At 38.5% G+C, this 15,298-nt stretch overlaps 1 protein-coding gene across 2 annotated transcripts in view; it reads right to left on the bottom strand.

Moving 5' to 3' along the window:
• Nucleotides 1-15,298, bottom strand: part of LOC310635561 (transducin-like enhancer protein 4) — a 178,062-nt gene that overhangs the window by 108,757 nt on the left and 54,007 nt on the right. For both annotated transcript variants that reach the window (XM_083354624.1, XM_083354625.1), the window contains exon 5: nt 14,022-14,084. In XM_083354624.1, the coding sequence (XP_083210750.1) occupies nt 14,022-14,084 (63 nt within the window). The remainder of the gene's footprint in view (nt 1-14,021; nt 14,085-15,298) is intronic.

Raw genomic sequence — 15,298 nt, 5'->3', positions numbered from 1 at the left:
ATAATAGCATAGGAGTTCAAACAGGGCTTAATATGTTTAGGAAAGCTTAGCCTAATAAGATTACTTCTAATCAATGTTTGGTATATTAGACAACAGAAACTTCCATCTGACACAATTTATCAGCACCACTCAGGGCAACGCTAATAGGTTGGGACTACATTAATTCCCAGATAATCCCAAAGCTGAGAAGCATAAGGAAGGTTTAATCGCATCCTCTTTCCAAATCTGGCGAGAATAGAAAGGTACCGGTACACAATTCTTATATTTTAAGCAATTATTGCTAGGCATTAATATATGCATTTTTGAATACCTTTTAGTCTTCAATGCAATTTATCACTTTAGAATGCAGTTTGGCTTTGCAAACATTTTGAAAATGATTTTAAAAGTTTAGAAAAAGTAGCCAATGTATTCATTTATTTATTAAAAAAAACACCTTACTACTACATCCGGGGTGTCAAACTCCTGGCCCGTGGGCCAGATGCATCCTCCGGAAGCCACGCCTACCCCATTTCCAGCAATGGCAAAACTGTCCCAATACGTTGTGTGACGTCACATGACGTGGCGAGTTTCACATGTGTGTACTGCATAGTGGCAGAAAAAGATTTAAGAACTAAGAGATTTATTTTATGCTGATGGGAAATGGATGAGTTAGAGTACATGGGAAAAGCAAGTTATAAATAGTTAGAGACATGTAATCAATTCTAAAGAACTGGACAAAGAGAAATCAAAGACATTGTATAAATAAGCAAATAGAAAGTAAAGAACATCTTTATTCTATAACATGATAAAATATTCAGATAAACTTAATGAATGTAGATGTGTATATCTAAAAAAAAGTGGGCCTGCATAAATTAGTTCTGATTCTGACTCAGAGATTGAGAGAAGGCATTATTTTTTCTTACATTTGCAATCTGAAAATAAACTAATTTAATAAGAGCCTGTTTCAAGATTCAACTTGAAAGTAAGGAAAAAAAAACCACCTACAAAATTTGCGAGAGGCAACAGAGGAGGCAACCAAAACATTTCACAAACTTTTGGCAGACTGGGCAAAGGGAGGAGGGATTATAAATCATTAAAAGGATATTAGCCTTGACAAATTTCATTAAGGCATTTTCCTGGAGTTCATATATATACACTCCCCTGTATCTTTTTTAAGGGAAAAAGAATACAGTAGCCTCCAGGTTACCTCCCCCCCACCCAAAAAAAGGCAGGTTATCTAAAACATATAATTTTGCCGAAAAAGTTTATTAACTGTGCTGAGAAGTGAATGAAGCCCATAGCAAAGTTAGTCTTTCCTTAAGAGTACTGATAGGCATGATGGTAGTAAAATAATAAAATTCATTGGCCAAATAAAATTCATTGGCCAACTTCTCATGTCAGGGATCAAAGAGCCCATCACACCTCCTTCAGCATTCTCTATTTACAGAAGTAAAGTTGCAATAGATTATGTTCTCTGTAATAGCCAAAGAAAAAATAGAAACACCATCCAAGCAGAATTCACTTTGAATTGACCTGATATCATTCTGCTTCAAATTGGATCTCTGATTTAATTCACAAATCACCTTTGATAGGTAATTTAATCAAACATTGGTCCAGTAAGATCAATTAAAGCTTTGTACAAACTAAACAAAATTATACTTTTTAAAAAATGATTCAGGGTAATAAAGAAAATATAAAAACCTAATAAGTCTACTGTTGACACAATCACCAATTCTCTCTTTTATCATGAATGCAAACAATCAAAAAAAAAACCCAAGTAGATGGATAGGAATGAAAACAATATACTCATTATTTGTGCAGGGAATTTAGGATTATCATCCTTTCTATCTATAAACCAACAGGAAAGATTTCATTTGTATTTATTGATAATGTTGCTGTATTATAAATTACAGAGGCAAAGAGTACATACTCTTATTCATGAACTATTTAGTCTAACTCTAATACCAGTGATCTAACTCACTTTCTTATTAAATTCGTTCTTATTAAAATATATAAATAAAAATGTGTACTTTGAACATCTTAATAGATATAGTATAATTAAGGTAAAGGTAAATGATCCCCCGCACATGCGTGCTAGTCGTTTCCAACTCTAGGGGCTGGTGCTCATCTCTGTTTCAAAGCCGAAAAGCCAGTGCTTGTCCGAGGACGCCTCCGTGGTCATGTGGCCAGCATGACTAGACACCAAAAGCGCACGGAACGCTTTTACCTTCCCACCGTAGTGGTCCCTATTTTTCTACTTGCATTTTTTACATGCTTTCAAACTGCTAGGTTGGCAGAAGCTGGGACGAGTAACAGGCGCTCACTCTGTTACGCGGCACTCAGGATTCAACCCGCCAAACTGCCGACCATCTGATCGACAAACGCAGCATCCTAACTCACTGTGCCACCGTGTCCCTAAAGTATAATTACTTAACATTAAATTGTTCTCTAAGTCCCTTCTTCCTCTTTTAAACTAAATACTTAAGTAGATTATATACTTTTACAAGAAATCAGGCACAAACTGGACCACAATAAATCATGTAGAGTGCCACAATTACACCATAACCTACTTTCTGTACAATGCTCTGTTGTGACTGGAAAAATGCACCACAAATAAGTTCTCATAAATGTTTATGCCAAATCTCTACTTTATTAATGCTAATTTGTGGGGTATGCCCTTCTTACTCTGCATTATAACTCTTGGAAGACTAGAGTTCTCATACTATAATATTTACATCACTTCTATGTCAAATATGCATTATACAGTACTAACAACAGGATATGAAATTGTTGAGCTTTTCTTTTACCTTATAAAGCAATTCTCAGATTTCATGTTGAGTATTGGCCAAAGGCTAATGCTACACTATTTCCACCATGGGCCAACTAATTCTAGTAAACTTACCATTAGGACACAGTTACAAAAATATTTTTACAATTGGGGTAATTGCTCAGAGTAGAAACTGTAGCATCTCCAAGTGAAAAAGAACAATATGGCAAAGAGGACAATGCAACAACGTATATGGATATTTTGGTATCAACATATTCATGTGAAAACTAAATGTTAGCCTTTTTTAAAAAAAATCGGAATGACTGTAACACTTATCTACTATTCTGGGCACCCTGAAGAGAATTGTGACAGTTATTTCTCAGTCACACATAAATTGACATGAAATATACTGAAATCCATTTCTGGCAAAGAAAACCAGGCCAGATATTCTGAAAGTCTTCAAGACTTCCACATGCTGATAAATTTCTAAAACAACATTTCTGAAAAAGAGAATGGGGAGTTTGCACTCCTAATTATTACTGTATTGATAAAAATAAAGTGGAAAATAGATAAAAAGAAGATGAGAAATGTAAAAAACTAACAGACAGTTTCAGAAATTTATCTTTATACACTATTAAAAAGGACATTAGTATGATATTACTTTGCACTGTGTGCCTCAAAACTGAATTAAAAATAGGCGGAGCAAGAGATGGAAAATACATTTTCCTAACAAGGTGCTATATATTCTTAATAGGAAATAACTATGCTTTCTCCAACACGATCAGATGGGTTTACAAAAAGTTGACAAAAAGGGCAAACAGTCCCTGGACTCAGTTAAATAGTACTTTCAACACTTTTCCAACATGCATCAAATAAATATATCCTGTATTATTGTGTTAAAAGGTAAAGGTAAAGGTTCCCCTGCACATGCGTGCTAGTCGTTTCCGACTCTAGGGGCCGGTGCTCATCTCCGTTTCAAAGCTGAAGAGCTAGCGCTTGTCCGAGGACGTCTCCGTGGTCATGTGGCCAGCATGACTAGACGCCAAAGGCGCACGGAATGCTGTTACCTTCCCACCGTAGCGGTCCCTATTTTTCTACTTGCATTTTTACGTGCTTTCGAACTGCTAGGTTGGCAGAAGCTGGGACAAGTAACAGGCGCTCACTCTGCTACGCGGCACTTGGGATTCGACCCACCAAACTGCCGACCTTCTGATCAACAAGCTCAGCGTCCTAATCCACTGAGCCACCACGTCCCATGTGTTACATTGTATTTAATATCTTAAATTCAATCTCAGATTGGTTTCTTGCAAATTTAAATGTAGAAACTCCCTCTTTTCACCCAAAGGTGCTTTTTCAAAAGGCTTCTCATCTAAGAAGCTTCCTCAGTTTTGCATCTTGGATGAGAAGTGAAACGTCCTCAAGGAAAAACAAAGTCCAGTTGCCTTTTGAAAAAGCACCTTTGGAATAACCATGACCTGGATGACTGAGAAGCTCCATAGATATCCCTCTTCACAATAATAAAGCTTTAACAACAAGGCTCTCCTTTCTCCAGGCATCATGGAGAAACAGCAAGAAACCATGATAGGAAACCATGCCAATGGCCCTTAAAAATGCTACTCTAACCATATAGTATGGGAAAACATTGATTTGTTTAGTCCTTAGAAACACCTCAGAAGCTAAAGGATGGGGTGAATCAAACACAGTCCAAAGGAATTTAAAATATATATTAGAATAATTTCACACAATGCACAAGAGGCAAAATGAAGTGTTAAACCACAGCTTCACAATACAGTATAACAGTATACCTATGATATACAGCAGTGCTTTTTTTGTAAAAGAAAAAGGTGCCGGAACTCACACATGTCATACAACCTACCTTGCCTACCCTACAACGTTCCATACAAAAAAGGTGCCAGAACTCCGTTCTGAGCGTTCAATGAGAAAAAAAGCCCTGATATACAGTATATACACCAAAATAATAATAATGCTGTGGCCCAGAGATATCCCCATCTAGTACTGTCAGCTACTTTGCAATTGCAGTTCTAAATGCCAGCAAGTATGCCAGCACCTTCCTACATTGGCTAAGAATTCTGGGATTTATAGTATCAATACTTATGGAACGCAGCACATTGGAAGTACTACTCTAGGTCCCTCCTCACAGGTATAGTCTACACTAGGGGTAGACAACGATGGGCCCTTTACAACCTGTGTACTTCAACTTCCAGAATTCCCCAGCCAGCATGAGGCCCACCCCTGGTCTAGACCTAGAAGACCTACTGCTAATAACATAATGATCTTTCCATTCTTTTTCTTCATCCAGGGAAAATCATGAAAGTGATAGCAGCAGTATGAATAAGAAATAACAGCATCTGCCAGTTTGTTTCCTGGCCAACAATTAAATGGTAACCTAAGAAATGAGTCTTCCCAGAGAGAAGAAAACCACCTTAAGGTTGGTTCTGGTTGAAATGTGATCAACACTTACACTCTTATCATGCTGACTCTTATCGTGCAACAGAAAAGTTATGATTCCTTCAGCATTATTTCTGGCATTACCTGTTTTTAATGTGACCTCAAAAAGATGAGATTTACAAAGTTTAATAAACCTGATCTCACCATAGCACCACTCCAGATAAAAAATTGTAACAACAGCAGGTTCTAAACACAAACACTCCATTTCTAGTAGATACTAAGAGGTACTATTTTGAGCCATTCAGTATAACAACCAAGCATTGACTATAACTTTTAGTTTGATCCTAGAGTGGAAAATTAAAATGACTTTAGAACAATAATATAATGTAGAAAAAATGTAATATAAAGTGTTAAATAATAAAATATAAGAAGCTGGTCGAATTGTCCACTGTCATAACTAATTTGCCTTCCAGATCATTTATATTATTGAAAGGTTCTACAGATTACCGGTTATATTGCCCTGAAAATAGTTTGTACAATAGTGACATAGTATGAGTTCAACCTTAGCAAGAAACCCCTGGTGAATTTGATGATCTCTTGCATCAAACAAGCCAGTGATCTCTTATGAAGTTAACAAGCAGTGCAATGAGTTAACCTGGCAGCATTATCAGTGCATGCAGTCACACAGCATTTTGTTCATTCTTCCCACAGGCACAATAAAGAAATGAGGGATAACGTTTTCCAGACTCTTTTAAATTCTTTTGCAATTATACTTTAAACTAAAAAGAAAAAAGAAAAATCAAAACCTCAGGGAGTGTTTTCACCCGACTGTAATGCCTCCATCTTCTGAACTACAGGTTTCAAACACAATTTCTTTCAGCTGCTTCTATTCTGATATTCACAAATAAAAAAACCCATCAAGTGAAAAAAAAAAAGATACATTACTTTTTTCAGACCTTTTGTCCATAAAATATTCCTGGAGAATAGTAAGCCAGTGTGGGTTCAGTTAGGCTCAGTATGACATATGGACACACTCTTTCTTCTGGTTTTTACTGTGAATCAATCAAGTAGCTACAACTTCTTCAATGAGCAAGTGATGAGTTAATGATGTATGAACAGAGACTAGGCAATCAGGCAAGAACCTGGTAGAAACAATTAGTTTTGCCCTAGCACTCCCTTCTCTTCCAGCTTGTCCAGAAGAACCAGGCTTGCAGGCACTTTGGTCTCTTCCAAAATAGTCCTTAGGGGACAAAAGCATCAAAGAAGGCTAAGATACCACCTCACGATTCTTCTGTACTTGTATTCCTGGAATGTGCTTCTCCTTACTCTGTTTGCTAAAAAAAACTATACAGTGATTTGGATTCAAAACTCAAAAAGATGCTTCAGGGTGCAAAAGCCTGCCTTCGCTTCTTCACTTCACTGCTGCAGCTTCTCCAGGGATTCTGTCACTGGCAACCACAGGCTCTGCACAATGCTAGGCAAAGAAGGAGTTATAGAGAGAGCCAAGTGTGTGCTCTGGTGCACTTTTAAGCAGCTTATTGACTACCAATTAGAAGCACTGCAAAGCCCAATTTGCCATATATTGTATAACTCATGGGGACAAATTATCTAGTAATGTACGAATAGAAGTTTAAAGTGCACGCCTTAAAATTATCATCTGTGGATCATTTATAACCATGACCTATCCTCTTTTTATATTATTTATACTCAGATGAGTTAACTCTCTTGCTAAAATCTCCATTCTGAAATATTCACTTTAAAAAAAAAAACCACCAAAATACTGTACTTGGAATGAGTTCCGTTGAACGTGGCTGTTGCCTAGGGTTAACGTACAAAAACTTAAGTGACCAAAATGGAATCTTCAACTTTTAATTAAAAATGCAAACAAACTAGCAAAGAAATGATAACATCGAATCTGTCAGAATTAAATAGCAATTTCACCAAAGTAAGAGGAAAAAAAAAGAAACCAAAATCTGCATGACTATTTTTCTTATTATTTAACTTTGAGAATAAATATTGTAACATATAAAAGATACAAGGTATGTCATTTACTTATTTGAACCAGCAAATGTTAAGCATTGCTCGTCTTCTGGTAGGGAAAAAAAACCTTTCAGAGCTCTCTCTTCACCACAGAAAATCTATTGACAATCCAAGTAAAAACAGTAAGCAACAAAATTCCATATCATAACATTTATTTTCTTGTTTGCTGTAGAATCTTTCATTTTTCAAAACCATACCACATGCTGTTTTGTCCTTTTCAATTTCTTACAAAACCTCTTAAAAGGATTTCTAAGCATTACACTCCTTTCTAAGATATCGAATACTTTCTATACTGGAACATCAATGCTTGTTAGATTGAGGGGAAAAAAAACACCCTGAGGAACTCTGATATTCCATTAAATGTGTTACTTCCACCCTATCAAAAGAGCAGCAACAATAGCAATGAAGCCAACGGACATTGGCGCACAGTGACATCATTATATCAATCCTGCAATTGTGTCTTTGAATCCCGAAGCATCTGCATGATGCCACTATATATATTTCATCATCGGCCTCTCTCCTTTCCCTCCCTACAGACCACTCACAATCAAGACATCAATTCATTTAATTAAGAAACACATAAACAAACCCCACCATTCATTATTATGATGAAGAAATTTTGCCTTTTCTAACCTAATGCTCTCTGGTTTGTTTGTGGAGTAGAAATTCCTACAAGTCCCATTTAGTTGGTTGGCTTTTGTGGGAGATTATAGTTCCAATATCATCATGGCAGATGGCAACAAATGGATGACCTGATTAAGAGGTTTTAAATCTGGCTAGTAAATGCATGGGGGGTGGGGAGGGGGTGGCAGCGGTCAATGAGAAATCCCAGGGCTACAAACTAGATTGGGAAGTTTAAAAGAAAGAAGGAAGAACATAACAGTTTAGAAAACTACTTGCACATATCTACCTACTCACCAGAAACTTAACTTGAAGTAAATCTTAAAGCAGTTAGAAAAAGTTGTGATCAATGCAGTGGTCCTCCCTTAACAACGACAGAACTCCCTTAGAGCTACTTATGACCTATTTGTGGAGTTCTGATGGCCTCCCCAGATTTTGGCCACTGGTAACTGGCTTACATTTACAGCCATTGTGAGCATGGTACAATCACACAAAAATGTCCACTGGGAAAAACGGTGTTTGCTTAATGCAGGGGTCTTCAAACTTGGCCCTTTTATGACTTGTGGACTTCAACTCCAAGAATTCCTCAGCCAGCATGCCTGGGAGTTGAAGTCCACAAGTCATAAAAGGGCCAAGTTTGAAGACCCCTGGCTTAATGACTGCCACAAAAAAGCTAGTAAAATTGGGCATGGTTACATGGTGACCCACTTAGCTACTGATTTATGACCATAATTACAAGCTCAATTATGGTAAAAAAATCCAGGACTACTAATTTTCTGCACAGATCCATTTTGAGCATGCACTGGGTAGCAACCTTCTCAAAACCTGGAAGATAGCAGGTCTGGGAATGAGATTACAATGAGCATTTTATTACAGGTAGTCCTCAACTTACGACCACAACTGAGCCCCAAATTTATACTGCTAAGTAAGAAATGTGTTAAGTGAGCTTTGCCTCATTTTACAACTTTTCTTGCCACATTTGTTAAGTGAATCACTGCATTTGGTAAATTAGTAACGTGGTTGATAAGCGAACCTGGTTTCTTCATTGACTTTGCATGTCGGAAGGTGATCACATGACCCCGGGAAACTGTAACAGTCATAAATGTGAGTTAGTTGTCAAGCATCCAAATGTAAATCCCATGACCGTGGGGATGCTACAACCGTTGTAAGTGTGAAAAACGGTTATAAGTCACTTTTTTCAGTGCCGTTGTCACTTCACTAAGTGAACTGTTATAAATTGAGGATTACCTGTATTAATGCTGAAGTAGTACTTCTCAGACTGACAATAGGAAGTAAGAGCTATGTAATATAATATTTGTATGTTTTCAAAAACATGTGGGAAAACCACTTCTGTATTATATATTTTTTAATTTTAATTCCATTTATATCCCGCCTTTCTCCGAAGACTCAGGGCGGCTTACAAGCTTAGCAGTAGCCTTCATTCTATGTATATGCCTGCTTATTAGGGCTTTCACACACACACCCCAAGTGGCATTATTACAAAGTCAGCTTATTGCCCCCAACAATCTGGGTCCTCATTTTACCTACCTCGGGAGGATGGAAGGCTGAGTCAACCTTGAGCCTGGTGGGATGCGAACCTGCAATAATTGCAGGCAGCTGGTGTTACTTAAGGAGGCATTAGCCCACTGCTCCACCAAGGCTATTAAACCCATTAGGGCAGAGGTCCCCAACCTTTTGAGTACAGGGACCAGTTCCGTGGAGAGAGGGTTTTTTGTGGACCAAAGACAGCATAGTTTTGTGTTCTGCCTGCATCCTGCAGATGGGGCTTTGCTTGTTTGTACACCCCATTTCCGGTGCTGGTCTACGGACCGGGGTTTGGGACCCCTGTGTTAGGGCACAGATCTAGAATACCAGTGGAACCCTCTTTCCCCAATGGAAAGGAAGCCCCACACATGCTGGCAGAAGGGCCCTATTGCAGATCCCATCGGCCAAGAAATATCAGCTGGTGGGGTCCAGGAAAAGAGCCTTGTCTGCCAGGTCTCCATCCTCTAGAACAGACACGTCAAACACAAGGCCCGGGGGCCGGATCCAGCCCACAAAGTGGTTTCATGTGGCCTGCAAAGCCATCCTGGAAACAGTGAGGGAACGGCCCCCACTGCCTTGGCCCTGGCCCAGAGACCCTCCTTCTGCCAGAGACCCTCAGATCTGTCCCACTCCTGCCCAGGCCCCCATAGGCACCCTTGATACGAACGATGTAGAGCTGGCCACACCCACCCAGTAGGCCATACGCACTCTAGCCATGCCCACCCAGTAGGCTACACCCACCCTGGCCATACCCACCCAGCCCCAAGGGCAACCGCAATGCTGATGCGGCCCTCAATGAAATTGAGTTTGACACCCCTGCTCTAGAACATCTTGATACAAGAGGTAAGATCCACCCCCTCTCTTTAGCTTTCAAGAAAAGCCTTAAAACCTGGCTATGCCAGCTGGCATGAAGTCCTTAAGAAGAGAGGGCTGGAGACGATTGATGCACCAACAGATTAGGTCCTCCACCTTTCCCCTCCAAACTCAGGTTTTTAGTGTGTATTAATTAATGTAATTTTTAATTTGTTGTTATTTTTATAATTGTTTGATATTTGTACATTGTTTGGATGTTTGGATATTAGATGCTCAGAGTTGCTTTGAACTGTGAGATGAGTGGCAAATAAATTTGATAGTAATAATTAAAAAAACCTCTAGATACTGATTCTGAACTTTTGCTGAACTCTCAACATTCCCTGCACTCTCACTTTCTTCACTCTGGTCTGTCTTCTAACTGTACTATCAATTGATTTTTATAGCATGCAGTAGAATGAACATGTGATATTATATTTAGATATAAATACATACATAGGCATATACACACATACACAGGAAAAAAAGATATAGCCACCCATCTCACAAGAACTGACTAGGTGGCATACAACAAAGATATCAAACAATAAACATGTCAAAAAGTCATCATTAAAAGGTTCAAATCATAAAGTACACAAGACATCATTTTATATTTTTATCTATATCAAATTTATATGGTCATCTATAATCCTTGTGGGGGGACAGTTAGTTTGGTCAAGTCAACAAGGATAATGAAGAATCATTAAGAAATTTGGATTTTGGAACAAAGCAACGAGTTTCTGACCCAAAAGTACACAAAAATGTTGATATACAACAGTATAATTCTGCTAATCCTTCAGAACCACAGAGTTTTTCAGTAAGAATCGTGTAACTGAAACTTTACATTACTAAGTAATTAATTACTGGTAGGTTTTAAAATCTACACAAATGGAGTGATTCAGCATAATGTCTCTCTGCCATCTATTCCCCATTAAGAGCAAACCCAGATGACATTATGCAAAATGTTTATCATCTTAAATATATAACTTAACATTTGGCTTCATAGAAACCAAAGAAACAAATATGGAGATTTCGTGCAATATCACATTTCAGTCCCCATTTTCTCCTTTATAAGAAGCCTATTCCATGAATGTGCCAACCAAAAATCAGAGCCAAAATAATGACACCAATGCCACTTTGCCACTGGCTAAGGCCATTGTTTTAAAGCAGCTCCTGCATCTTTTAGATTAAAAAAGCCCTGTCTTTATCTATCATGGTCAGATGCCACCTATCTCTTCAGTCTTCTGCATGGCAGTGTTGTGCCTGGTAGCATACATTATTTGTTGGCTCGCTCTCCTTAATTCCAGCTTGTAACTAGACACTGCCCAAATGCTCTTCAAATGGGCCATATGTCTGCATTCATTTACAACAGAATAACACTAATATAGCCTAATAAAGAGAACACTTAGCTTGGATGTGGCTGGCCTAGTTGTCAACTTCACCTCCATCTCAAATCTGTTAAATCGTTAAATAAATCATTACCCAAGCAAGGTAGAGCTGTGAAGTAGTGGAGTAACTCATAAACTGAGAAATTAATGTTAGAGAGTCAATATTCTGCACTTCTCAACTGTGTTCCACTCTAAATAGTGTTCATTTGTGGATATGATAGTTAAAAAACTTTTTTAGAAAGAGAAGTGGGAGAATTTGACATATTTCAGCAATGATTAGCACAATTCTAGGAAGATATTGCTTAAACGAAAGTCTGTGGTATTGCCATCTAAAAACATCCTTCCTGTGGACACCAGATGTTTGATGGTGAAAGGAGAGGGCAGGGTGGTAGCATGGAAAAGGAGAATATTCTAGTGTAGTTTCTGGTATGTACTCCCTGTTCAAAGTACAGGGGAACATGCCTCTGTGTAGAGCAGGGGAGAGAGACTAATATAACCGTTCAGTTAATGTTTTCCTTCCAGAATTCAACCAAAAATCTATTAGAAAATCTGAAATGTGCCCTTTTCAGAGACATGTTACCCCAATTAGGCAAGTACATGACAGGATGTATGAAAATTGGAAGATGGAGGGGGAAAAAGCACACCATTGCTTATATAATTAGCACCCAAGAGACTCCCAAGATGCAGAGATTTATCCTTAAACACCTGTTTAAGAAATCAATAAGATCAAACAACACAAGTAGATACCTTGTATTGTTGATCATCTGCTGCAGATGTGTTTTTAATTTTAGTGGGTAAATCAATAAATACTGCTCCCCCTCTATTTTCAAATTTGCTCTGTTGCTTTATATACGGAACAAATACTGATTTTGTAAATTGGGATACTACATAAAAATGGGTAAAGAGATATATCCTCAGATTTCCAAAATGAAACATTCAAAAGCTGCAGTCACCAAGGTAAGTAAACAATTTACAAATCGAGAAAAGAATGTTTAGTATTCTTAACTACTAGCATGTTTCCCATTACAGACTATAGATACAAATTCACTCAGAGGACTATTAGCCTTTTTACTAGAAACTCAAGCTCTATTAATTAGAAACAGATAAAAATACTGACTCAGGATAGACATTATGAGTAAACTACATTTCAAGGAACTTAGACAAAGAAGTTGCATTTAGCAGCAAAATCTGAGTATTCAGCATTCCTTTCCCGAAAAATTATTCCTGCTTCTTTGCCCCTCCCCAAAGCAAAACTCTTTCTTAATTGTGGATGGGAAGGGAGGAGGGGAGGGCTTTGGGAAGGAGGTGAATAGAGAAGAACACACCTGTATTAATCTGCTTATTGCCTAGAGCAGGCATGTCAAACTCGCTACATCACGTGACGTCGTGCGATGTGTCGGAGCTTTTTCTCCATTGCCAGCAACGCGTCCGGCCCACGGGCCGGCAGTTTGACACCCCTGGCCTAGAGCATCATATTTTCTGCCAAGCTAAACTGACAAGAAGGCTGCATAAATCACAACTTTCTAGCAATTTTTCAATATCTCCTATTAGATACCAGCTTGACAGGGTCATATTTTTGAGCACCAATGTACTGGCATGACAGGCAAACATTTGTCTAAAGTAGCCTGAATCTAACTGGCAATGCAGCAGGATGAAACACTATAGGATGCAGTTACTTCAACTAGTTTTACAAGTCAAACTTGGCCTTCTCATATTATGATGTTAGCAACTAAGACAGATTTAAAGGAAAGAGCACAAAGACTAGATCTACAGCACGGGTGTCAAACTTGCCACGTCATGTGACGTGTTGGGACGTATCGTGACTTTTTTCACATGGCCGGCAGTTGACACCCCTGATCTACAGTATGCAAGGAAGACAGCTTTGCCAGTGGCTTTTTCCTATATAGCTCGCTGATCAGTATAGCTCCACTTATTTCTTGTCAAGGGGAAAAATAAGACAGACAATATGATTTAGATTACAAGTCCTATTACCCCCAACCATTGGCATTGCGACTAGGGTTGGTGGAAGTTGTAATCCAAAACATCTGAAGAGCACCAGGTCAACAACTCTTGTAAAAAGATTGCCTATAATTTTCTTGTCCTGCCTGCAGCTTCCAGAGCCACCCAGCTGGCTGCTGTCAGAAACTGAAACCCGAGTCTTGCTTGCTTTTGCTTTTGTGCTAAGTACAGAAGGCAGAGATGCTACTGGTTCAAATAAGATAGATCATGATTTAAATTGCTTCGTGTGTCGAGACAATGACCAAGTTAATATTAACACAATGGGGCGGATAAAGAGTGAAATCTGCTGGAAAGTTAAATATAAAGATTTTCAAGCGTTGTGTTGCCCCATAGCCCTTGGCTCCTCTTTAGTTAAAACAATTCCCTATAATTTGAGGCCAGCACATGTAAACAACTATCCTTACCTCCTGGGATAAGAACGGAATGACCTGGGCACATATGGCATTCAGCCTCTTGACAATTTCTGCCTATGGATGAGAAAGAAAAAGTTAGTGAGCAACAAGTTGCAAGCATATGATTGTGGTCACATATAAAAAGAAAGTGCATTAAAAGTGGTGATTTGGAAAAAGACAGCTCAACTCTTTGGACTGACTCCAGATGTTATAATAGCATACTTTAAAGTTTGTACCATAGCTGCTACAGTAGCTTGCATGCTTGAGAAAAAAGAACCACCAGCGGTTTGAGGTATGTGGTATCTTCCACATTTGCAATAAAAATCCCCATTCTGTTCAGAACGGATGGGTAATCTGCAGTTTATGGGTCACATGCAAGCTCCTAATCCCCCAAACACCCACAGACTGTGTCATTAAATGCTGGTGGCAAAACCGCTGACTTCCAGCTGCAGAAAGTTTAGTGATTTTTCACATGAGCATTTTAACCTTCAAAAGGCCTTAATAAATCCTTTGTCCCTTTGAAACCCCTAATCAAACAGAACTGACTGAAAACACTTGATCCCATCCCTGATCATATTACTTTGTTTCCAGACACATCCTTGGAGTCTAAACAACTGGGGGGTGGGGGGGAGTGTTTCTTTTCCTTAGTAAAAAAAAACAGTTACCTGCTACTGGTATATAGTAACAGTAGCTGAGGTTTCTTCCAATATTTACAGATCCCATAGGAGTGTAATTCTACTTGACCTCTCTACCTCCAGTCTTGGAAAGTAGGAACAAAGCTAACTTCAGGGGACTCTGCTGTCTCAGAACAGAAAGCTTGGCCTTACTGTTAAGTCAAGAACAGAGATTCATTATCCAAATTGTGAGTTGTGCAGAGTTGCTCAGGTGAGAGATGGGCAGCCATACAAATCAAACCAATAAATGTCTAGGGTAAGTAGCCAGAGGCCCACAGCTATATCCACCACCTATTTTCCATAGAAATTATTCTGATCATATTTTGTGGCATAATTTCTTGCTACTTTAAAGAGGAAGATATTTTTTTTTCCCCTGGGAAAGAAAACTCCAAAAACTCCCAGCTCCAAACACTTTGCAATGTTTTCTCACTACTGTCCCATCCAGTTATCAAAAACAAAACAAAACCCTGAGGTTTCATGTACTAAAATGCTGTACATTCTCTGTTCAACTTTCTGTCTCTCTCCCTCCTCCCTCCTTATTTTGAGTAATTTGGTTTTTTTTTTAATTTTAAAAAAAGCAATCAGATATTATCAAAAATTTATTCCCCAACATCA

Source organism: Vipera ursinii (genome assembly GCF_947247035.1).
Source record: "Vipera ursinii genome assembly, chromosome: 2".
Taxonomy (NCBI): Eukaryota; Metazoa; Chordata; class Lepidosauria; order Squamata; family Viperidae; genus Vipera; species Vipera ursinii.
The sequence above is the reverse complement of the archived record's forward strand: the minus strand, read 5'-3'. Positions and strand labels throughout refer to the sequence as shown.